At 26.9% G+C, this 21,042-nt stretch overlaps 4 protein-coding genes across 4 annotated transcripts; 2 read left to right on the top strand and 2 right to left on the bottom strand.

Moving 5' to 3' along the window:
• Window positions 1–247: 247 nt before the first annotated feature.
• OCT59_013303 (uncharacterized protein) lies at window positions 248–1,223 on the bottom strand (the record flags this gene model as incomplete). The annotated part of the gene is made up of 4 exons (XM_066140720.1): window positions 248–317; window positions 396–568; window positions 868–970; window positions 1,039–1,223. 4 exons carry the CDS (start codon window positions 1,221–1,223, stop codon window positions 248–250), a joined length of 531 nt encoding a protein of 176 aa, XP_066001574.1.
• Window positions 1,224–3,755: 2,532 nt separating this feature from the next.
• OCT59_013302 (uncharacterized protein) lies at window positions 3,756–4,332 on the bottom strand (the record flags this gene model as incomplete). Its single annotated transcript, XM_025329586.2, has 2 exons — window positions 3,756–3,932; window positions 4,219–4,332. 2 exons carry the CDS (start codon window positions 4,330–4,332, stop codon window positions 3,756–3,758), a joined length of 291 nt encoding a protein of 96 aa, XP_025166762.2.
• A 7,809-nt stretch (window positions 4,333–12,141) lies between these two features.
• On the top strand, window positions 12,142–12,816 carry OCT59_013301 (uncharacterized protein; the record flags this gene model as incomplete). Its single annotated transcript, XM_025328425.1, has 3 exons — window positions 12,142–12,344; window positions 12,415–12,517; window positions 12,640–12,816. The coding sequence occupies 3 exons, from the start codon at window positions 12,142–12,144 to the stop codon at window positions 12,814–12,816; spliced, it is 483 nt and encodes a 160-aa protein (XP_025166763.1).
• Window positions 12,817–19,974: 7,158 nt separating this feature from the next.
• Window positions 19,975–20,683, top strand: OCT59_013300 (uncharacterized protein; the record flags this gene model as incomplete). Its single annotated transcript, XM_066140719.1, has 2 exons — window positions 19,975–20,411; window positions 20,491–20,683. 2 exons carry the CDS (start codon window positions 19,975–19,977, stop codon window positions 20,681–20,683), a joined length of 630 nt encoding a protein of 209 aa, XP_066001573.1.
• Between the last annotated feature and the right edge of the window lie 359 nt (window positions 20,684–21,042).

Below are 21,042 nucleotides of genomic sequence, written 5' to 3'. Positions count from 1 at the left end.
TAATCATTTCAAAGTAAGAAAAAAAAACTAAAAAAAATAAAATAAAATAGATAACAGATAAGAACGAAAGATAAAATAAAATAAATTAACTAAAACAACTATATCAATAATTTGTAGATCTACATGATACTGTATATTCCGTGTCGAAATTTTGTGAAGTAAAAATTCTGTGAAATATATACCAAAAACTGACGTACTGAAAATTAATGAAATAAATATATTTTTGAAAACAAAAGCCTATCAACTATCAAGAAAAAATCCTATCTAATAATCCCAACCCTTCGGAACGGATACATATGTCGAGTTGTGCATTATTCCTATATGTATTATGTATTTATTTTGATTGTTAGTGACAAATAAGCTTAATAGTTAATAATTTATCATAATGTAATTACCCATCAGATATCGAACCGTCAATGTTCATTGAATGTTCCTCAAATTCTAAAGTATTTGATCCCTTATTTCCATTTTCTTTCAAATATTTATTTATAGAACTTTCGTCTGGAAAATCTGGATCTGTTTCACAGCCAATAAAGACGAACCACTTGTTTTTTCCGATGATGGGTATCTAATTATGAAATAAAAACATGGTTTATATAACTGATTTTTGACCATTTTTACATATTTCTTCTGTCAAAGGGTCAAGTGATTCGGTAAACGTTACTATGTATAAATACGTAAAATCCCGAAAGTAAGCACCCCGAAATTAAGCACTCCTTACCAGAATTGTGGCTTACATTATGATGAGCTTAGCCGGCATTATGTGCATGCTTACTTTCGGGACTTTATGGTACACCGAGACCTCCAAATGAACCCCTCCAAATGAACTACTTTTTGAAACAAAATTATTATTGCGAAAGGACTTACCCTCCAACCCACAATAAGAAGTAATGGTAAGTCATTCTTACGCTTGTCATCAATTTCATAGGTAACAATCCCGCAAGCTTTTTCAATTGTTGACTTGGATCTTCTGTACGTTAAATGTAGCAAATTGAGAAAACAACTTATAATAAGAAAAATAACAAAGAGGATACTTACATAAATCCCATTTCTCTGCGATTTATTGTTACGGGTAACGGTGTAATTAATTTATTCCCAATATGTTTTCCATGATGTAATGTATTCCTTGATTGAGTATTATTAATATTAATTGTTATCCTGTTAACCAAGTTGTTTTGAACAAAATGATTAATAGCTGATAATGGTATCGGAGGAATATTCATGGCTTATTTTAATAAAAATGGCTATCTTGAAATTGGGTAAATTATGAATGAGATTTGTGAATTTGCAACAGCAAAAAAAAAAAATTAGTAAGTATATCAAAGGGTAAAGAAAAAATATTATGAACGGGTTACAGGATTTCAAGCGTATATATATACTTGCTCGAAGATCATTTGGATATAGATGTGATGCCTAACCGTCACTGTTCACGTGACTACCTCGTTCTCGTCATTTATATTTATATTTATTTCAGCGACTTAAATTTTCTTGGGGGGGGGGGATGATCTTCTATTTGTCACCTCACCTAAAAATTATGTTTATTTTTAGATTTTTTTTGTGATTGCACTTTTTATCCTTTTAATTTATAAATTAGTTTAAATGATGCAATATACTAACTTTATTTAGCAATAAAAATGGTGATCACTGTTTATTTTTCATATTCTATTGAAGCCAATTGCGGCATTCTAATTTCTACTCCGAATTTCAAAATCACATATTTCTAAAAAAAGACCTGATAGACTATGGGCTCGGTTAGTATAAAACTTATAAAACTTATTGGTCAGTCAATTAGGATTAGTATGCTGATTTTGACGGACTGATATTTTTTGTTAATGGCTAAATAATATTTTTTTTAAATATGATTATAAATTAATTCTTTTATAAGTTTATATTTTTCAATAATAATAGCACGATCTTGCGTGACTGACGCAATAACTATTATATATACTGTACATACTTGATACTACAGATCATTTTCATTTCCTTAAGTTTCAAAGGATCACATCAATGAAATTTTTATTTGTGATTGGATTCAACTACATTATGTCAGTACTATTCATTTGTTATTTATTTTTATCACCCAGTTCCTAGTTAAATTCATGATTTTTTTTCTTGATATTCTCACGGGGGTGTGTTTATTTAAAAGATGGGTAAAAAGTCTATCAAATTGGAATAAAAAGTCTATCATGATTAGTCAAAATAAGTATATTGAAAGGCTTTATGGTACGGAACCATGATATAAATCAGTTATTTCACAAAGTCACTGTGGGAATATGAAAACAGAAACTTATCACATGATTATTGTGCGTAATTGAGTCTGCATTTGATCTTGTATCTCAGTTTTATTTTCCCTTCTTACTTCCTCTTCTATTACAAAGGTCTAATATTACCTAAATAAAAATATTATTGTTATTATTTTTCTAGATTGTTTATAATAAATTTCTTGAATTTTATTATATATCGAGTAGTTACTGTTAAAAGCTATAACGATAAGATTTACCTTTAAATAAATCTTATAAATTTCTTCTGATAGATTTTCATGTTAAAGTTTTATTGATTCTAAATCACCTTATTTATCTCTGATGAACATTTTCAGAGGAACTTTTAGGCGCCATGCTGTAACTAATTGTGCTTGTTAAGTTTTCTCTATTGTGAACGTACAAAGAAATGATGTAATTAAATAGATAAATTATTACTATTTTGAAATTTGTTACTATTAAAGCTATAAAATAAAAATTAAATATTATAGATAAAACGAAAAATTGAATTTGTATGAGTACTCTTAAACTAAAATCTGTCTTAAAATGGAGTATGACGATGCTTGGTCATATGAATATATGAATGATTGATCGGTTAAGCCTTTATTTTTACTTTATAAAGAATATACCCTTTTCAGCGAAATGAATAAAACAATATTATAGCAATAATCAATGAGAAGGAATAGACTTGTTAAATAACGTAAATTATTATTATTATTATTATTTCAAGGGCCGCGTGATAACTTTATAAATTATTTCATATAAAACAAAATATCTCTATTCTTTCAGTTTTACCCACCCCGATCAACGAGATATGGCCGATGAATAAAATTTCTTCTGAATTTCTAGCATTTACAGAAGGATTAAATATATCCAAATTTTGTATAATCAAGTGTAAAATATAAATAAAATTTCAAAATAGAAATAAAAAAAAGTAGGAAAAAAATAAAAATAGAAAAAGTATTAAACAAAATAATAAGAAATGAAGATAAAATGAAGTGATAATAAAAATAGAATAATAAAATAAGAAAAAAGAAACAAAAGAGAATAATAAGGAGGAAATAAGAAAGAACAAAAAAATAAAAAAGAATGAGAAAAAGAAAAAAAGAATAAAGAATAAAAAAAATAAAAATTTTATAAGAACGAAAGATAAATTAAAACAAATTAACTAAAACAACTATATCAATAATTAAATAAGAGACGTAATATGACTTTGCAGGATCATAGATTCTATATATATCTCCGTTTCGAAATTTTGGGGAGTAAAAAAACTAAGAAATATACCGAAAATTGATGTACTAAAAATCAATGAAATAAATACAGTATATGTTTGAAAACAAAAGCCTATCAAGAAAAAATTTTATCTAATAATCCCAACCCTTTAGAACGGATATATATGTCGAGTTGTGCATTATTCCTATCGATGTATGTATTGTGTATTTATTTTGATTGTTAGTGATAAATAAGCTTAATAGTTAATACTTTATCATAATATAATTACCCATCAGATATCGATCCGTCAATGATCATTGAATGTTCCTCAAATTCCAAAGTATCTGATTCCTTATTTCCATTTTCTTTCAAATATTTATTTATAGAACTTTCGTCTGGAATATCTGGATCTGTTTCACAGCCGATAAAGACGAACCACTTGTTTTTTCCGATGATGGATATCTAATTATGAAATAAAAACATGGTTTATATAACTGATTTTCGACCATTTTTACACATTTCTTCTGTCAAAGGGTCAAGTGATTCGGTAAACGTTACTTTGTATAAACTGTAAAATCCAGAAAGTAAGCACCCTCGAAAGTAAGCACTCCTTACCAGAATTATTACAATTTTGGCCTACATTATGATTAGCTTGGCCGGCATTATGCGCATGCTTACTTTCGGAACTTTATGGTACATCAAGTGAACTACTTTTTGAAACACAAATTATTATTGCGAAAGGACTTACCCTCCAACCCACAATAAGAAGTAATGGTAATTTATTCTTACTCTTGTCACCAATTTCATAGGTAACAATCCCGCAAGCTTTTTCAATTGTTGACTTGGACGTCAAATGTAGCATATTGAGAAAACAACTTATAATGAGAAAAATAACAAACAGGATACTTACATAAATCCCATTTCTCTGCGATTTATTGTTACGGGTAACGGTGTAATTAATTTATTCCCAATATGTTTTCCATGATGTAATGTATTCCTTGATTGAGTATTATTAATATTAATTGTTATCCTGTTAACCAAGTTGTTTTGAATAAAATTATTAATAGCTGATAATGGTATCGGTGGAATATTCATGGCTTATTTAATAAAAGTTATGTAATAAAAATGTTAGACGGTAAAAATAGAAAATAGAATGGGTAAATTATGAACGATATTTGTGAATTTGCAACAGCAAAAAAAATTAGTAAGTATATGAGAAAAGAAAGAATGGTAAGGGATTTAAAAGACGGATACTTACACGCAGATCGTTTCTACCCTTTTGAATATAGATGTCATCCCTAAGCGTATCACTGCCTCGTTTATACTTATTTTAGGACTTGTCACCCGGATTTTGACTATCATTATTATATTATTATTCGCCGATCGACCAGATTTGGTATTATAAAAAATGCATCTATGTGACATGCCACGACAATATGCAACACGTTAGTATAAAGATAATATTATTTATTATAATTATTATAAAGAAATTCTCAGTTTGGAAAAAATTGAAAAAATTATATAATTGCATTAGTTAAACGTAACAAATCGGTTAATTAAATGTGCTGCAAAATATCCTTGGTTTTTGGTTCCATAAGTCACAAAAAAATTTGTGGCGTAGCCCTTTTTTTTAGACCATGCTTAGTTAGTATGTGGCAAAGATTAAACGATCAGCATCTGAATTTCCTTTTTGGAATTTGTGTAACAAAATTTCACGAGCCAAGAAATACACCCTTCAAATTTGGGATATATATAATAAAAGCCTATATGCAAGTTAAAAATTAGATAAAGTGACTCTTTTTCTATCAAATAAAAAAATTGTAATGTTTTTGATAATTAAGGATGCGATAAAATGTCTAAATTCTCTACAAACAAATGCTGATACCAAAAAACTATTCTGCTTCAAAGTTATCCTTTGAATGAAAAAAGTTTGCTAATATATATATATATAGGAATGATAAATGGGATTGTGATTTGTAATGGAACCTAAAACCTGAACATACGTGTATATATAGGTATTTACATTGATCCAATTTCTCTGTGATTTATTGTTACGGATAACGGTGTAATTAATTTATTTCCAATTTCAAGAGTATGTTTTCCATGATGTAATGTATTCTTTGATTAGGTATTATTAATATTAATTGTTATATTGTTAACCAAGTTGTTTTGGATAAAATTATTAATTGCTGATATGGAATCGGCGGAATATTCATGTCTTATCTGTAAAAGTTATAAAAGTTATAGAAATAGAATGAAATGGCTATGGGTAGACTATGAACGAATCTGTAAAAGTTATGGAAATAGAATATAAAGGCTATTTGGTAAATTATGAACGAGATTTGTGAATTTGTAACAGCAAAAATAAATTAGCAGCACTGTAAAGAAAAAAGATATGTTAAGAATGGAGGACGAATTACTACTACATCTCAATACTTACATCAAATCAGCTGATTACAATATTATCACGTGCGTAACTGCGCATAATATTTGACATATCGAATTTTATATATTTTGATATACGAACGACATTATTCTTAATTAAAAGATCTAAATTTAACTGGATGAGATTGTTTTAGTTACGAAATGCCTTTTTTAAAGGCATTTAACACTATCATTTTAAAGTAACATATATTTAAAATTTACGTTTTTGTTAAACTTTATGAATAAATAAGTAAAGTTACATATACAGAGTCTTGTTGATTTTTGTTATGTATGTAACGAATAACGATTGTAACGTGTGTAATGTGTAATGACTGTAATGTGTTCAATTCAGTGATTAGGTTTAGCTTTTTTCGTTCTTTGTGTAATTCTATAAATATTACAACTGCGTTAAAAAAGTGTGAAAAAAACTTTTTTTAACTCTGGCCGAAATTATAATTCGGCTAAAATTAAGCGGTGAAAATCACCTGCGGCGAGATTTAGCAACACCCTTCGTAATTTATTTTAAATTGAAATTATTAATTTTAGTCTTATAACTTGGAATAGATTTTACGATATTAAATAAAATCAGACAAATAATATGTTATATCATGTCCAATGGTTGAAAGTGCTAAACTATTAAGCTTGTCATAATGATTTTGATATACATCATGTGACAATAAGAATATTCATGTGTACATTTACATTTTATGAATATGATTAGTAATCATGGGATATTTTTCAAAAAAACTCGAATGTGAATTTGAATAATACCCCGGTACTATTTGAAGGGGGTACTATTACAAGGGTACTTTGAAGCTAGTGTGGCTTTTAATGTGACCTTTTTTTTTTATTATAACACAGCCCACACAGCCCTCTGTAATAATAGTAGTCAAAAAATTTTACAAATTGTTTAGCTATTTCACAATTTATTTCCCTTTACCATTATATTCTTTCCTTCTGCATAACACAGTTCTTAACAAAACACCTGGTATTCATTGAGTGTAATCCATAAATCATAATTCTCCCTTATCATTTAGCTAAGATAATTTGAAAAACCATAAACCATATCACACTTGAAGAATTTTTTTGATTCTCATCATATCTGATAATCTGATAAAAATTATATATAGCAGCTAGAATTTCTTGATAGAAAAATTTAAATTTACAAATTTATAAGACTAAATTTACAGTTTACATAAGTATTTCCCTTTATTTTTTTTAAGATAGTCTTAATAAATTAAAAGGAGCGGGTGATGCTAAATACTAGGAAATGGAATACTAGAAACAACTTTACAGAACGTCTACATCATACTATTGAAACAAAGTATAATAGTATACAAACAGATGTAAATTTTGTTGAACGTTTGTATGGTGTGAAGCTGAAACGTGAAAATATTGGTAGCCCTTTTTTGCTAAATCATTTTTGCAAATATCTCAGCATCCAGTAGTCCAGTTCGTAGAGCTCTCATTTACACGTCACTTACTTTTTTGCTGAAATGACCAACTGACAGTGCACACAAGGGGTCTGACCCTGTAAAAAAAGTCGATCCGTTTTTTATATTCCGCCTTTTTTCCGTAAAAGGCTCATATTTCCGGAATTAATAACCTTATATCACGGAATTTACCGAATCATTTACATTTTCCGTGAATGGATCCGTGAAAGGCTCACTTTTACGGAGTTTTTCCAGAAATAACAGATAAAATTTTTTTATAGGGTGAAAAATGATGACAGATGGTTTATGGGTTAATATTAGGATTTTGTGATAAATGCATGATTTTTTATTAGTGATTACTATGCACAATAATATATAGTTCCATCATCATACGGATTCATTCTATTAAGAATTATTTAAGAAATTTTACATATTATAAAGAATAAATAATATAAATAATACCATACCAACTTGAATAAACGTACTGGTCAGCAATCTTTCAAAAAATATATAGACACAATTGATCTTTAAATATCAAAGATTATTTTCTAATAATCATATACTAAAAAGAATACAGCAGTCCTATTAGAGATTTGACATACTAATGCTTACAGATTGATATATTGAAAATGAAAATGAAAAATTTATAAACAATAACTGGAATAGCCATTTTTATTAGTTTGCTATAATTCTCCTTGTGGTCATGGACAGGCAACAACATTTGATTTATTTTGAAAAGTATAAAAGATTAGATTTATAAAAATGCCTAAATAATATTATGGATGAATAATCATATATATTATAACTACTTTTACTTATTGCATAAAGTATATATAGAAAAAAATAGGAAAATTTTAGAAATAGAGTGTTTAAGCAAAGCCATAATTAAAATAGTTCTAACTAAAATTACCAAAATTAATCAAAATTCCAAATAGCTATATTACCTAAAATTTCTTATGCTATCAAGGATTTTATTACCAAAAGCAAAGTTTTTCCATTTACGAGGAGGTTTAATTCCTGTATCACTACTGCCACAACCGTTTGGAGAGGAAATTCTCGCGTTTTTTTTTACTCATTATTTTAAAGAAGTGGGAAAAGTTTTTTTTTTTTGTGTGTGTGTTTGAGGCGGAAAATTTATTGAGTAGTGTCACAACTGTTAGACAAAAAATGGATAATTAGATTAATTTAATAGATTATAGTCTATATATCTCCACAAGCAGCGTGGAGTTCCGGTAAAAATTTACCGTAGATCCAAATGCAGTTAAAGAATATTCTCGCTTAGAACAAATTATATGAGTTAATAAAAAAATTATTAGAAATTTACCGGAAAATCCGGTAAAATTAGAATAGATTTTTCATGCTGGATTATAGTCTATATATCTTTCATATATTCTTGTATATTATTCTTATAAATGATCAAGTAATTTAGGAGAGGGTAAAAATTACACTATTTAATAATTTTCTTAAAGTATATTCCAACTAATTTAATTTTCACTTATTATAATTTTTTTTTAATTTTCACATAAATTATTTTTTAATATAATTTTTTTAAAAATAAAGTCCGTTATATGATCCAATCATTTTAATAAAAAAAGATTTTTAAAAAAAATAATAATTTTCATGCACTGTTTGTGTTTTCTTAAAAAAAAAAAAAGTTTTTTCGTTCTTAATTTTCGATATTTTCGTAGTCTATTACTAGTAAAAGATATTTTTATTTGATACCGTAGTGTATTTTTCCGAAACAAAAATAAGGTAAAGTTTAAATTTACAGTTTTGATTGCGAAATTCTTGTGCATTATTTATAAAACTAAGTTTACCATATTTTACGGTATTTTTTTTTTTACCTGAAAATTTTTTAAAAAAAGATCTGTAAATAAAATCATTTTTTTATTATTAAAAAAGTCATGATTATTCTTATTCCTTCAATTAAATTTTCAGATTTGGTGTCTGTTGGTAGTTATATTAAAAGAAATATGAAGAATAAATGTAATAATAGAAATAGATAATAAATCAAAATATAAATTACAAGAAAGGAAGCGCATAATTAGAACTGGAACGAAATTAACGAGACCATTGCCAGTTTCTATTAAAATGGCAATACAATTTCTATTTAAGTATCATATATGTCATTTGTTATTCAACACTGTCATTTATATATTATAGAAATAATTAGAGATGCCTGTGGCATGATGATTTATAAACTTGTTGACCTCTTGTAAAAATTTTTTTCTTTTATTTGTGCCAACATTTGATTTTGTATCTGTTTCTTTATAATCAGCATTTCCGTTTCTTTCAGTTTCCTTCTTTCTTTTTCTACTGCAAAGGCCTAATATTATCAAAATAAAATCTATAAGTATTCAAGATATAAGCGTAAAGTCATAAGTATGTTTACTTATTATAAAATATTAAAGGTGCGCAGCATAAAGTTAAATTTTTTTTTAACATTATATATTGGTAATGTTATTATACATTGTGTGATCAATAATCAACGTGAATTTCTTATATAATGTGATGTCAAACAAACTTTAAATCGAAAAAATCATTTACACATAAAAGCTCTTTGCTATATTTAAAAGTTACTCTTTTATGTTTAATCTCTTATTTTATTATCAATGAATTACCAAAATATTTATTTACAAATTTTATTTACAAGTTATTTTTTTTTTCATTTTTTTTATATTTTGGCGTAAAAAAATTATTATTTATGATGTAAATCTCTGATTATTTTCTAATTTCTGCATTATTACATCATTTATCATCCTTATGTGATTTGTAATACCCGAAATTTTCGTCACGAAATTTACTGTCGCACCATAATATCTTGTATATATTTACAGTACATTCTACATTTGTCTGATTCATTTTTCATTGAAATTATTACTATATTTGACAGAAAATATTAGCCTAATTAAACGATGAATGAAAATAAATAAAGAGGGTGATTTTAATGATCACCGGTGATAAAAAATCACCGGGTAAAAATCACCACATCACGTGATTATAAAATACATATATGTGTACATATAAATAAATAAATAATAAAAAGTGGGCTGTAGTGTTTTGTGTCGTGCATTATAGTTAGTCCTTCACTTCACTATCCACCAGAAATGTCATCTTAGGGTAGTTTGTTTACAGTTTTCTTTTTGTACTACTTCTCGAATTACTTAATGCAACTTCCTGTAGTCGTTACTGATAATGAGAAATAAAAATAAAAGTAAAAATAAATATTAATAAAAATATTTAAAAAAGTTTATCTAAATAACTGATATATGCTAAAAATACGATCAATTACATAATTTAATTATGATTAATAATGAACAATATATTGTAAAGCCAAAATAAATGCAAATATATATATATATATATATATATAAAATAATTCGAAAATTAGTAGTGTTATAAAAGCATGAATATGTAAATTGATATAAAGTAGTTGAACAACTTTCAATTAATAAAGAGATTCGATTTGCTTTGACAAAAGTGCTCGAAATACGATCTGAAATTAACAAACAGTTAAAACAAATAGTAGTATTATGAAAAACGTGATTTTCTCTATGAATATCATCTCTATCTTATGAAGGTTGAGCTGTATAGATTTAATAATGCGTTCTGAGAAGAAGTTTCAATTTAAAAAATCTATTTATCATGTAAAAAAATTTTATTTGCATATATATGCACAAAATTGTAAAACGTAATACAAAATTAACATAAAATTAGAATTTCGCTAGAGGTGAATCCTTAAATTAAGGTAATTTACTTCTGGTAATTAATTTTATATTACCCTCCAGTAAATGTTAAATTAATTCATATTCAATATATGACCAAAATTAATAAACGCTGAAACAAAAAAATCTTCACCTTAGAATTCACATGAAAAGATTATAATCTAAAGAAAGTTATACTGTAAAAGATTTACTACAGTTAGTTTTGTAATAAACAATCTATTGTATGATTTTATTTTCGTGTGATAAACTGGTATGCATAATGGATATATTAATTTTGAAGGATTTTTTTGTCTAGTTGTACTAGTGTTGTACTTTCCTTAGTTATAATATCATTTTAATATACGAATTCTTCATGGACTAAACCTGAAAGGTGTATTATGTTTTTAATTTTAATTGTCATTAAAGGTTAAATTCATGAATTAGAACGTCCCAACGGGACTTACCTAACCTTAAACTTCGTTCGTCAATACAAGCGTATATATCAGGTTAACAATAATGAGTTAATTTTAGCTAAATAAGCGACAACTCCAATAGTGAATGTGCCTAACCTTATATAATAAAAGAATGTCAAACATACTCATGCGATAGGAAAAAAATTTCGGAAAATATATTGTGTGCAAGAGCGCATATCCTGATCGACATTCATTGACATAATTCAGCAAAAGACGTCATTTCGCATATTCTGACATTTACTTACAATTACAAAAAAGAATTCTAAGAACATTTCCATTTTTACCATTATCGTTATTAGGTATTCTGGTACATAGCCATTATTAAAGTTATGAAAAGGGAATTTCGGAAAATATTCCTGGAAACCCTTTTTGTACTAATGGAAATACGTTATTTCGCATATCCTGATCGACATTTTGTAATTCAGAGAATTCTAGAAAAAAACATTTTCCATTTTTTACCATCATTGAGTATTAGTGTTTCCGTATTTCCATAATCTAAGATAAATATTTATTTAAGTAGCCAACTTTACATAGAATTTTTTTTTAATTCACAAATCTCATTCAAATTTTAATAAATATTCTTTTTAATAGTAAACTTGTAAATACATACTCAAGTACATATATAAGCTAAGCCGTAATGTCTCAGTCATCGATTCCAGAATCACTTATTTTGTCAGCTACTAAATTTACCAAAAACATATTGGTTAACAAGATAACAATTAATATTAATAATACCCAATCAAGGAATACATTACATCATGGAAGATATGTTCTTGGAATTGGAAATAAATCAGTTACACCATTGCCTGTGACGATTAATCGCAAAGAAACGGGATCTACGTAAGTACCAAATTTGTTATTTTAATGTTAAATTATTTAAAAATTAACATGTCTCTGGCTCTTAATGTAGAAAGTTCAAGTCGACAATTAAAAAAGCTTATGGAATTGTTATTTATGAAATTGATGATATATATAATGGTAGCTTACCATTACTTCTTATTGTAGGTTGGAAGGTAAACCTTTAACTTACTTCGTACAAGCTTGTAAAAAAAAAAAAAAAAAATGAGGATCTTTACCAAATATATTCGATTGACAAAATTCCATTGAATATTAACTATGTTCATTTTTTTATTAGATATCCATCATAGGAAAAAACAAATGGTTTGTCTTCATTGGATGTGAAACAGATCCTGATTTTCCAGATGAAAGATCTATAAATGAATATTTGAAAGAAAATGGGAATACGGGAACAAATACTTTAGATTTTGAAGCACATTCGACGACCATCGACGGATCAATAAATGATGGGTAACTATTATTATTGTACATAACTAATTTCATTATGACACTATATGAATTTTTTCACTAAACAAAATACAATACATACTGTACATAAACATAAATAGGAATAACGCACAACTCAACATTTGTATCCGTTCTCGGGGGTTAATGGATAGATTTTTTCTTTTATAGACTTTTTTATTTTCAATATATATATATATATATATTATGTACATATACAGTATATTATAATAAATCATTTAAATTCCAAATTTTTAAAGATTAGAACATTAAGAATTTTTTTTTAAAAATAAAAAAGAAGGAACTTTCGGATTTTTTTAAAGAGTACTTTTATAGAACGTTTTTCAATTTATTACTTATATTAAACATTGAAAGAATTAAAAAACAAAATGAATTAATTTTACAGTTATATAGTGATCCTTAAAATTAATAGAAGTTTGTAGAAACTTCCGCAGTGTGACGGTGTGAGAGCTAAAAAATATATACTGTGTTATCATTTGCTGCGGATTGGAGAATAAAATAAAGTGTCTTTTGAATATATAAAAAAAATTGTATATACAGGACAAAAAAATTATAATAAAATATAACGTGTGACGGTACCACTCATATATAATCATATACAAATATCGTGTAATTTTTAATTTCATTATCCTTTTTAACTTCAACGTGAATCATTTACGTTGCAAATTATTAATCGTCATTGACTTTGTTTATAAAAGAATATTCTAAGTATAAAGTGGTTCAACCTCATCGATTGCCATAATTTATATGTATTTTCACCAAAACTTATCATTAAATTTAGCTGAAGAATTTTCATTAATACATATTTGAGGATTACTTACATTTTAATCCATTCTACATATTATTTAAGATTTAAACTGAAAGAAATACCGACAAGCGAAATGATTTTTCAAGCGATTTTCTTACGTGAATATTACGACCATAATCATTTGGGACTCGTATCATCCTCAATTTTACATATCAATGCTGAGAAAGATAAATCTTCCATTCATATCGAAAGAAATTCACTATTCGTAATTAGATTATAAAGCAAAAATAAAATAAAATAAATCCCTATTATACCATGTGTATAAATATTTCAATAAAATTTTCACCCTAAAACCAAAATTATTTCGTTTGTAAATGGACTGGAATATTTTCTACAGAAAAGAATTTAGAAAAAGCCTTTTATTGGCACATTACCTATTTCTTTAATTTCATTAAACTAATCATATGACATCCAATATTGAAAGTATTGAAAGTGCTAAGAGAAGTTGGTTTGAAGAGGTATATATTAGGCAACTCCGCCGGAATTAAGTTAAAAGTGAGTGCTTAATTTCGGAACTGTACGGTATTTTCTTTTTAAAAAAAGATAAATTCAAATTTAATTACATTAATAGGCAAAGTCGCACTTACTAACTATTAGTAATAAATGGTCTGGTATCATTCAATGTTATGGCTTCTTCGTCTAAACGGTACACCGTAACATTTACGAAGTTATAATTGTTGGTACCATTAGGAAGTATGGCAATCTTCCCTATATAGCAAGCTAAGCTGCGGCATATATTATACCAATTTTACGCCCCCCTTCTTTTACCTTTTTTAAACTTTTCTTTCTTTTCTTTTTTTAAAATATGATGAGTAAAAGAAAAGGTCATGATAAGATGGCTTCACTTTAAAAGTTTTAAGAGTTTTATTTGCATTTTATTTTCTTTACTGTTTCTTATATTTTGAGTCCTTTTCTTTTTAACATTTTCAAATAGTACAGTACTATAAATAATATTGTAAATTTTATCAATAGTATTTAAATAGTCACTACCTTATAATAAATGTTAATTATGTAATGTTTTTTTTTTGAAAAGCAAATAAAAACTACGCATTATTTGGATCTTTTGTATGTTAATGTTAATAATAACTGGTTCCTATAGTGGCACGACCTTTTAAATGTGGTATAGATCTTCTTGGCGTATAGGATGTCTCGCTAAAACTGCTCGTATATGATGTGTTTCAACCCAAGATTCATAACATTCCTAAGTGATAACTTCGAACTTCGATCTTGAAATTAACCAGTTCAAACTGTACTCAAATAACATTTTTTTTCATTGATTTCATTTTATATTTGTTTAATATTACGGCCCTACCACAAGGGACTTCCTAAGAAGCGTACTATGCTCCTCCCATAAAAATTACGCATAGCACCATGCCGTACCACAACCAACCAGCCCTACTGTGAGACTACAGCAAAAGCTGGTACTCACAGGCTTACAAAGTAAGCAAGCTATGCTCCCGCCCAACGCATAGCATCATGCTGCTCCCAATACCCAAAGCTAAAAATAATAATGAAGAAATAAAAAAAATCATAAAAAAAAATAAAAAAAACTAAAAAAATAACAAAAAAGTATACTTACCTTCGGTCCTATCGCGGGACTGCAGCAGAAGCTGGTACCCACGAGCTCACCAAAAAGTAAGCAACTATGCTCCAACCCTCGCATAGTACTATACCGTTCCAAAAAACTCCCAACCAGCCCTACTGTGAGACTACAGAAAATCTGGTACTCACAGGCTTACAAAGTAAGCAAACTATGCTCCCGCCCAATGCATAGCATCATGCTGCTCCAACAAAAATACCCAAAAGCTAAAAATAATGAAGAAATAAAAAAAATCATAAAAAAAAAAATTAAAAGACTAAAAAAATAACAAAAAAAATATACTTACCTTCGGTCCTATCGCAGGACTGCAGCAGAAGCTGGTACCCACGAGCTCACCAAAAGGTAAGCAACTATGCTCCAACCCTCGCATAGTACTATACCGTTCCAAAAAGCTCCCAACCAGCCCTACTGTGAGACTGCAGAAAATCTGGTACTCACAGGCTTACAAAGTAAGCACGCTAAGCTCCCACCCAACGCATAGCATCATGCTGCTCCAACAAAGGTACCCAAAAAATTACCTTAACATATCGTGTAAAGAGTTAAACGTAAAGAGAAAAAAGATTATAATAAGATATACGTGGAGAGAAGGGAGGAGGGAGGAGATGAGTGAAAAGAGACTTTTATTGAATTTATCAGTATTATTTTGGATGCTTTTTACTGACAAATGATGACTCATATTATAACCATGAGCCTATGTTACGTATTACGTTATTACGTGTACACAACATATTATTCCGATAATCGTTATCGGAGCTGCTTATAAATTATGATCGGTTTTTAGTACAAATTCCTAACTTATAAAAATTACAAAAATGGACGCGTATAGTTTGGTCACGTGTTGCATATTTCAATTATTCATATTTCATTGAAAATAAAATTCACACTTTGTGATACCTAAATTAGTATAATGTAAGTATATTGAAATTTTAGATTTTTAATTTTAAATATTTCAAAAAAATTAATTCAATGACAATCCGGTAATTATTGATCATATTAAAGTCTCATATCTGTATTAGGAAATTTTTTGTTCATTTATTTTTACTATTATATTCTTTGTCAGGTGAATTAATAATTCCGATAGAACATATAAAATCATCAGTAAAGTAAGAATTTTTAACAAATTTTTTTTATCAATTTTGTTGATACAGTAAATCAAATATATAATATATTATATAGAATGAATTGGATGAGTCAAAGCCAACTTCAATTGAATCTTCTAAATCCGAAGAAAAGTCCGAAGCTGATTCAAGATTACAAAGTATAGTATTTAAAATATTCTATGGATCTTCAATTTTTCTTTTTTTTTTTTTAATTGATTTCTATTTACAGTATTTACAGTCGAGAACGAGGAAGAGAAAGCTCGTAAGTTTATTATCATTCAAATTAAATTTTCTAATTGCGTGAAATTAATCATACACGTATATTTTTTTATTCTTTTTCGAAATATTTTAGAAAAACAAGGAGAGTGATTGATTTCCGCAGGAATTTTCTTCTAATTAGTAAAGGACTATTTTATGATAAATTATTTTGTTATTTTGGATAAACGATTTTTTGAATAAACGAAGCCATTAAGATTAGTAATTATAAATACTAATAAAATCACATTTAATGACCTGGTGAAATAATCAGAATAATGTTAGTACCAACTAGATAAACTATTAAGCTGTGTACAGTATAGAATGTTTATATTTTATAAATCTATATAGTGTATATAATTAGGATAAAGAAATAGCGGTCTGAATCAGTTCTGAAAACTGTTTAACAATTTAAAATCAAACTGGATTTATTTCTAAACACTCCCTGAAAGAAACTATAAAAAAAAAAATTTAATATAAGCACAGCTCCGTTCAAAATAAGAATGATGGCAAATTAGTATGGTCATTGACAATTTTTTTAATTAATATATCTTCACATATTCTATTTTTATATATTTAATTTGACGCTCTTAATTTTAATTACCTTGGGAAAGAAGAAGAACCGAAAAGGAAGTGAAAGAGGTAAAATGCATTGTACTACCAAGTTTATCACGTGAATAAGCCTATGAAACCAACTAAAAAAAAAATCTTTTGTGAAATCATTCAGGCTGATTTACGGTTAATTTTGGCAATGATACTATATAGATCACATGATTTAAATTGTAAATTTGTCATTTTAATTTTAAGTGATCGACATACAAATATACTGTAGCATTATATCAAACTCGTGATTATTTCTATAAATTGAATTTTTGTAAAAAGAAAATTATTAACGCGTTGTTTAAATTTCTTTGTTTTTTTAAAAAAAAAAAAATCCGAAAGGAAAAAAATGACAACAACTTTTCATCATATTAAATCTTTCAAAGGATTTTTCCTTAATATTAAATGATGCAGATGATTACAATGTTATTTATTATTCAAGTTGGTGAAAACAATATAAAAGAATTTCGTGCACACTCAATTGTTTTACGTGCTCGTTCTCCTTATTTCAAAACATCACATTCCGTTAATTGGATAACAAGAGAAAATAATATGTTTATATTTAATAAACTAAATGTTACCCCAATCGTTTATGAAATGATTTTAAAGTAAGAAAGATTTATACATAAATTTATTTATTTATTTTATATAATTTTATTTTTAATTTATTAACTTAGTTATTTTAAAATATTAATTAGATATATTTATACTGGAGAACTTGATCCAATCAGGTGAAGACATTCTTGGTTTATTAGTTGCATCTGATGAATTACTTTTTGAAGAGTTATTTCGAATATGTTCAAGATTATTTGATCGAAAAACTAAATAGCTGGATTTATGAAAATGTTGATCTCATTCTTCATTCAGTATTTACTCTTGAAAATTGTAAGAAATTGCGAGATTATTGTCTTGAATTTATCTGTAAAGACCCACTACCATTTATGTTTTTCCTTTATAAAAAAGGACATTCTTTTTTGCTTGCTCCAAAGGGACGACTTATCAATTGAAGAAATTATCGTTTGGGATTATTTAATTAAATGGGGCATTGAACAAACTCCGGTCTTGAAAGTAATAAGGCAAAGTGGAATGAAGAGAATTATCAAGCATTGAAGAAAACTTTAAATCAATTTATTCTACTTATTCAATTTGTTAAAATTTCGCGAGCAGATTTTTTTGATAAAGTTCGTCCTTACAAAGTCATTATTCCTAATGATATTTATGATGAAATTGAAGAATTTTATTATAAAGATACTTTACCAAAGAATTCATCACCTAGAAAAGGTTTATTAACAAAAATTAAATCAAGCATTATCAGCAAATATTACATTCAATTGGATTGACAAAAAGGATATGTACTATAAATGATCCAGTTTATAAGTTCGACCTTATTTATCGTGGTAGTCGTGATGGAATTAATAATGAAACATTTAAAGATTATTGTAATGGACGAGTAGCAAGTTTAGTTTTAATTAAGGTTCAAAATTCAAACAAGATTTTTGGAGGGTATAGCTCTATCGGATTTAATTCAGTAGGAGATGGTTATTTGGATATCTATGGTATAGTTCATCAGATAACTTTATTTTCTCATTTGAACATGGAGAAGACACACAAAATATGAAAATAAGTCGGGTAATAGATTATTCGAAATCTATAATTATTAATCGCGCTGGATTTAATTTTGGATGGGTTCATTATGTATGACAAATCAAACTTTACATCTTAATAATAGCGACAATGCTTATGAAAATAATTTACACACTAATAGAACTTGAGATTGAAACGTTTACCATAAGTCAATAACTAGATAATTATCCAATTATGTCATTTATTAAGTTAAAATAAATAAAGAATATAGAAAATTATCTATGATGATGAAAACTTTAATGAAAAAACAAAGATATTAACAATTGTCATATAAAATTATAATAACATTATTTAGATACAGTATCTTGAAAGGATAGGCTTTCACTACTAATACCAATATAAAAATTACCATTATGAAATATGATTTACAAATATGCACACGAATTAAAAGATGTTTATTCAATAAATTCAATAATACAATGTGAAAATATAAAATTTAATTAAAATTAAAATTGCACGTATGACGATTGACGAACATTTTGCATATTATATTAATTGAATCACACAATAATTTTTTTAGTCGTTGTAAATTTTATTACGTGTATGATTATAGTGTTTGTAGTTAGAAACATTTACAATTATCAAGACTATAAAAAATTATGACGTAATATTTGTTTCTTGCGAAAGATTAATTTTGAAAAATAAATTATTCGGAATTTTATTCCGGTGGTTTATATTCGTTGCTAAAACTTTTTAAAATTTTTTTATAATTAAATATTTAATAAGGATATTTACTATAATAAACCAGTGATTAAAGACAAGATATTCTATCCTTAATATTTGAAGAATTAGTGCAAGATGATTCAATATCTCTCTTTTCATGTCTAATGGTCAATAGACTTTGGTGTGAAACTGTGATTCCAATTTTATGGAGGAATCCTTGGTGTTATGATATTAAGTATAGTAATAAAAATTATTTATTTACAATTATTACTTCCTATATATTTATCCGATTATATTAAAGAATTCCTAACAAGACAAGTAATTCAATTACCATTAGTTTCATGTCAATCACTTTTGTTTGATTATTTATCTTTCTGTAAAAGTATTAATGTAAATACTATAAGCATTATAACTTCTATTGGACCTTTTTTAAATTATGACCAATTTCTTTTGCAACAAGAATTTTACTATCTCTTTATGAAGAAATTTCCAGAGTTAAAGTATTTGGATATGAAATCTATTAAACATCAAATATTTTGTGAATTAAAATGTAACACATTAACAGATTCTTCATATTTTTATGGATTAGCGCAGCTATGTCAATATATACAGAGACTCATTATTGCTAATGTAAAAAAAAATTATCATGGGATTACTGAATTAATTAGAGTTCAGAAAAATTTAAAGTATTTTGAATGGAGAAATTATGATGCTTTATATATTACTGGACCAAATCAAGATTCTTACAATGAGATTCTCTTTGCGTTAGAAAGAAATGCAAATGTTATTAATCATTTAATATTACATTTTACGTATAGTGTTAATTATACATTGCCAAAGATACTGCCAAAGCTTCATAAACTAAAAACATTGGCAACTAGTTTTTATAGTTTCAGTGAAGAACAATTAAAAATGTGTGTATATTATGATCTTGAGGTCCTTAAAATATAACCATTTCAATTTAAAAGCAACTTCTATTATAATTGAAAATAGTAGAGGACATCTAAAGAAAATCTTATTAGAGCCTTTTGAATTTGTACGTAATGTAAATAACTTCATTGAAGATTCTCTTATTTTTATACGTAATATTCGTAAGAATTGTCCTTCAATTGAATATTTGTCTCTTACATTTTCACCATCGAAGGATCATTATACTGAAATTGAAGAATTACTAAAAATTATATAAACTTTCGAAAGCACTTCGTTCAGATTACTATCATTATCGTCAATAAGAAAATATGTTTATAATACATCAGAAAAATTTTTTATAAAAGGTTAACAATTAAAAAATTGAAGAATAAGAAATAATTGGCGTAAACTTTTGTTTATTTATTTTCGCTATCGGTTTCTATTCATGTACGATGCTGATCCTACTGTAAACTGATATAGACGCAAAAATTATCTTTTTGACCCTGTACGACACCCTTTTTTGACTATGCGGGTCACGAGTGCGATATAGACAATCAGGGGTGCATTGACTTGGAATGATCTTACCACACCATTACTTGTTTCATTTGATCAAATTAATGGTCACAGAATGTCATT

This window comes from Rhizophagus irregularis, chromosome 20 (assembly GCF_026210795.1).
Source record: "Rhizophagus irregularis chromosome 20, complete sequence".
Taxonomy (NCBI): Eukaryota; Fungi; Glomeromycota; class Glomeromycetes; order Glomerales; family Glomeraceae; genus Rhizophagus; species Rhizophagus irregularis.
The sequence above is the reverse complement of the archived record's forward strand: the minus strand, read 5'-3'. Positions and strand labels throughout refer to the sequence as shown.